The following is a 4948-nucleotide window of genomic DNA, read 5'->3' on the forward strand; positions in this document are numbered from 1 at the left end:
AGTGTTATATTATTTCAAACTGTCATGTACCAGAATATTAAGACAAATATTCATGAAGAAAATAATTAATTTTAGTATTGATAATAAAACTATTATTCGACAAATTATTTGAAATCTTAATTTATAAAATATCAGAAATTAGACCAGGAATATGTCATGTTTTAGATAAAGTGAATGAAAAAACTGGAAAAGCTTAAATAAAATAAAACTTATTTGATCTATTCGTGTAAAAATAAAAATAAATCGTTTTGGTGTTATATTATTTCATACAATTATTGTGTTTTAATTTTATTCGATATTAAAACATTTAATACTTTCATATTTTAAAAATTTACTTGAATATTCTCAACATTCGGATTATTTCCTTTGAGTAAAAATTAGTTTTGTGATTAGAAAAANTTATTCGATATTAAAACATTTAATACTTTCATATTTTAAAAATTTACTTGAATATTCTCAACATTCGGATTATTTCCTTTGAGTAAAAATTAGTTTTGTGATTAGAAAAATTAATTTTGTGATCTGAAATAACTCTATTCAACAAATTTTTATTTGCAATTTTAATTTAATTGACATCTGAAATTAATTTTGTGATCAAAGCTTTGATCACAAAATTACTACTTTTGATCACAAAATTACACAAAACTACTACTTTGATTAAATGCAATAACTTTTAATTAATGAACACGTTTTAGAAAGGTAACAAATACAGTTAATAAGGTAAAAAAGGTTTATTTCGGGGGTCGGGAACGGATTAAAATACCTGAAGTAATTCTTACTTTTTTATTTGATATCTTCGTAGATATTGGTTTATATTTCTACAATTTCGGATTCGTATAAAAATGTAACGGGAAAATTTAGTCGTCTATNATTCCCGAAACGAAAACGATCAGACTTAACAATATGGCCGATGCCAAATTGCACAGAACCTTGCTCACCACTCCTTTTCTCAGTTTTCTAAACATTTTCGGAATTAGATTATAGTTTTTCGAACTAACAACCGTAAATGATCAGTGTAAATCGGTAAAATGTAATTTTATTTTTTTAATAACTATTTTATCCGCTTGTCTTATAGCTGTTATCCTCGCAACGCCCACATTTTTCCCCGACGATGAGAATTTTTTAACTAATTTCCCCCCGTAAAAGTTATGTATCGCCATACTTTCCCCCGCTATGTATAAAGCCGGTAAAGTAAAAGTTAACTTTAACTTACTTGAACATCACGAAACTGCTTAGTGTTAATACGAGTCCCATTATGGAAAGCGCGCACCCCATGTAGGTGAAAATATCCAAGACTACGGCGTGTATCTCTCGCTCCACGTAATCCGGATGTAAATTCTACACCAATTGAAATTGCAGAATTTTCAGTCGTCGTAATATTTGGAAATACATTTTAAAAATACAAATAAATCCATTACGTACCACCAAAACGGCGAAGTTAGTCATGTGATCGCAATGACATACCACTCGACGGGCGGTTCGGTTTGTTATTTCGCAACCCAGATCGGACCAATCTCCCATTTTACGGTTGGCAGAATAATCCCAAAAAACGCACCTCGAACTGTGGGGTATTTGGCCGGGAATCTGAGAGCCGACGAGAACATTATAAGGGTTCGTCTTCCGCGTTATATAGATATATATTATATTATGCGGGATATTTTCCCTTCGGAAGTTTACCGTGAACACTCGAAATGCGATTTCTATTCTTTTGGAAGGCAAACGAACGGGAGCTCCCGTCGGGCGGGCGTACAGAACGTTACTGACTACGGCTCGATCGGTGCGGTGGGTGAAGAACATGGCATCGTTCTCGTATACGACGTAATTAAAAGTGGCGTTAGACGAAGCTTTCTCTTTCGACACGTCCCGAGGGAGACGTATTCTTACTCTATATTCGTCATTTAATAATGTATCCTGGTGTAAACTCTTCACCCGGTTTGTATCCAGGGGTAGAAATATTCCGACTTCCACATTTTCCGAGGTCAGCGGGTGAGACGCAATAATTATGTTTTCGTTACTTGTATTTATAAAAACGTTATTGGCCTCTAGCATACTCTCCAGCGAGGCTGTAATTCTGGAAATCGAGATTAATCTGTTGTCGACACCTTTTGTCTTTTAAAGACAATTGTTTTGTCAAAGACCTTACCTGGAAGAAGCGTTGGTTTTAGTATTTGCCGAGGCCAAAACGGAAGAGTCCATCTTCATTAAATTGTCGATGGTCGAGGCGATTTCTTCGAACGATTCTTGTGGATTCTGAAACGATACATCTGTAATAAAATGTGGCCGAGACGAAGACTGAAAAGTAACACAAGTTCTTACTTGGAAATTTGGTTCGGTGGAAACCTTCTCCAAGCAAGTAGCCACGTAGTGAATGTCGATTGCTCGAATTCGGGGCCACTCGTTTACTAAATTACTTAACTGTTTGGTAACGTTTACGTCATCGCTCTAAAATTTTAAGAAACTAAATAATATTTTAGTAAAGAAAATAATAATTATTTATTTAATTTAAAATATATGCTCTCCACCTCGAATTAGTATTGCAGTGTCTCTCCCCCGTACGTCGTACTTATCCTTTAACAACAGAATTTTGCCAGTAATCTAATCGCTTTCGGGGGGATATCTGAATCGAAATTACATGACTTTTACTTTATATCGAAAGTTAGTATGTAGTTAATCTGGGCGTCCTACCACTAAGGTTTCCATATTTCTAACCCCGTTCTTGAGATTAAACAATGACAGACAGCCAAACAGACTGAGGACAGTGGGAATTTATAAGTTTATAACTTTTTTCAATCTTAAGTTATTTAATTATATCTTTAATTAATTTTCACCAGCCACATTTCTTTCATCGTTCGTATTGATATTTCTAAGATTTTTCCATAAATTTGCACGCGAAGATCGTCTTTGGGTAAAAGTAAGCAACCCGTGCCGAAATACTAAAGCCTGTTTAATCAACTGTAGCTTAATTAGAGTTTGCTCTAACTCCGTCCTCGTATATCCAATTTAAAGATGGATTTGTAAGTGTAAATTTTCAGTTTATCAAAATTATCACACGGGTCTCATCCCGGGTGCGGATGTACTGTATTACTACACTCGATAACAAAGATGCGAATAACCCGGAGTAAGTTTTTATAGAATTTAACTTTATTTTGTCATAGAGAGAAAAAACCAAGCAATCGGGAGGGGATTCAGAAAAGAAAACGAGAGTGGGAGGGATGGGTTCCCACTCCGCGGGAGAATGGGAGAAAGGGAATTCGGCGGGTTGAATTGTCACGAAATTTCTCTCCAATTAAAAAAAATTACTTTTCTTATTTCGAGTAAAATTGGATATTTACAATTATTTATTGTATATAAAATTCTTTAATTTATTGTACTTAAAAAGAAATAAGAATTGGCAGCGCTTACTTACCGTAGATAATTCTTTCAATCGTAGAGTGAGGTCGGACAGTTCTCCCCGGCATTTTCCGTCCACGGGACCCCAATAAGCGCCGTAAGTGAAATTTCCTAAACACCTTCTAACCACGGGATCGCCTCTGTCTAATTATCAAAAAATAATAGCATTTAGTAGCGCTACAACGAGTACGAGAGCGTAAACGTAAGCTTTACCGGTCACGCAGTCTTCTAGGGGTAAAGCGATTTCACCGACATTTTTTCTAGGCCAAGTTACGTTTCTGTCGCCCGCCTCCGTTGTCGTCGTAAAGCAACCGTCTGGAAAGGAAAATTTACGGTTCTTTATCAATTCCGAATTAAATCATTTGTTATTTGGAGGCTTTCGATATAAGATTACGTACGCGTAAAAGTCAAATGCCGTCAATTACTAAACGACCTACCTGTATTTTTAATTCGAATACTTTCCGGCGATATTTTCAATTCCGATAATAAACTGGAACTACGGGTCATTCCGTTCTGCAGTTCGTGTAATAACTTCTCTTTACTTTCGTCCACTTTTGTTTCTCTCTTCTTACTCGAAGAGCGTGTGTAGATGAAAAAGTTTACTTTTATTTTANGACCAGGATTATGATTATTTTTTTTTTTCAAAAGTATTTGTTATATTGAAAAATGATCTTGAAATATTACTGAATTAGTTTCATATGATATAGAATTCTGTTTCAATAAATTATGAAGGTAAGTATTTATTATTAGTATTACTTTAATATGAGTGATTATTAATTTTGAGGCATTTGCAATGCATTACAATAAAAATCTCTGCTTAACACACTATTCAGGGAGCTTAGGCTTGTAGCAGAACATTTGAAAGAGTTCGGTAAACTGATTTTTATAATGAATCTATTTTTTTCTTTTTAATTTAACAGTTAGACATAAAAAATCAACAATACTTGACAATTATTTGCATGGTTTATGTCTATCATATAAAAAACAAATTTTAAGGAATTACAATCAGAGTTTCATTCAAAAAAATTCGTGGATTAAATTTTATAGATGAAAAACATCGGATATAACTGGTTGGATTAAACATAATAATTTACAAAAGTTATTAAATCATTTCGCAATGTATAACGAATTATTTTAATTTAAAGGTGGATACATAGGAAAAAGAAACCTTTTTAAAAACTGGAGCTACAGTTTTTTAGACATCGAACTTCTTCGGTGTCAAACATCAGATAATATTTAAAAAATTGTTATTGCCACAAACATTTTAAAAAAGCATTGTTCTCGTTGCGATATTTAATAAATAAGTAACAAATATAATTTAAATAATTATTATATTAAACTATTTCCCTATTATACTTTGCCTTACTGTTATAATATTATTTTAAGTTGTAGTGTATTATTTTACTTGCGTATTAGAACAAATTGTAAAAATTATTATTGCAAATTAATTTTATAATAATTAAAAAGAATATATTAAACTTTGCTTTATTGTTAAAATAAAATTAATTTAATTCAAATTTATAAAAACATTTAATAATTAATACAGGTTAGATAATAG

The 4948-nt window shown here is 32.6% G+C and overlaps 1 protein-coding gene across 1 annotated transcript in view; it reads right to left on the minus strand.

Annotated features, from left to right (window-relative positions):
• Positions 1-857: 857 nt before the first annotated feature.
• The window catches only part of LOC111613969, an 18047-nt gene continuing 13956 nt past the window's right edge, over positions 858-4948 (minus strand). The window contains exons 23-28 of the mRNA XM_023355319.1: positions 2317-2442; positions 2144-2250; positions 1678-2071; positions 1423-1584; positions 1214-1338; positions 858-957 (exon numbers count right to left, since the gene is read on the minus strand). Of these exons, the coding sequence (XP_023211087.1) occupies positions 858-957; positions 1214-1338; positions 1423-1584; positions 1678-2071; positions 2144-2250; positions 2317-2442 (1014 nt within the window). The remainder of the gene's footprint in view (positions 958-1213; positions 1339-1422; positions 1585-1677; positions 2072-2143; positions 2251-2316; positions 2443-4948) is intronic.

The sequence above is a fragment of the Centruroides sculpturatus genome, unplaced genomic scaffold (genome assembly GCF_000671375.1).
Source record: "Centruroides sculpturatus isolate CEXI.00-Female unplaced genomic scaffold, Cexi_2.0 scaffold2048, whole genome shotgun sequence".
In the NCBI taxonomy this organism is placed as follows: Eukaryota; Metazoa; Arthropoda; class Arachnida; order Scorpiones; family Buthidae; genus Centruroides; species Centruroides sculpturatus.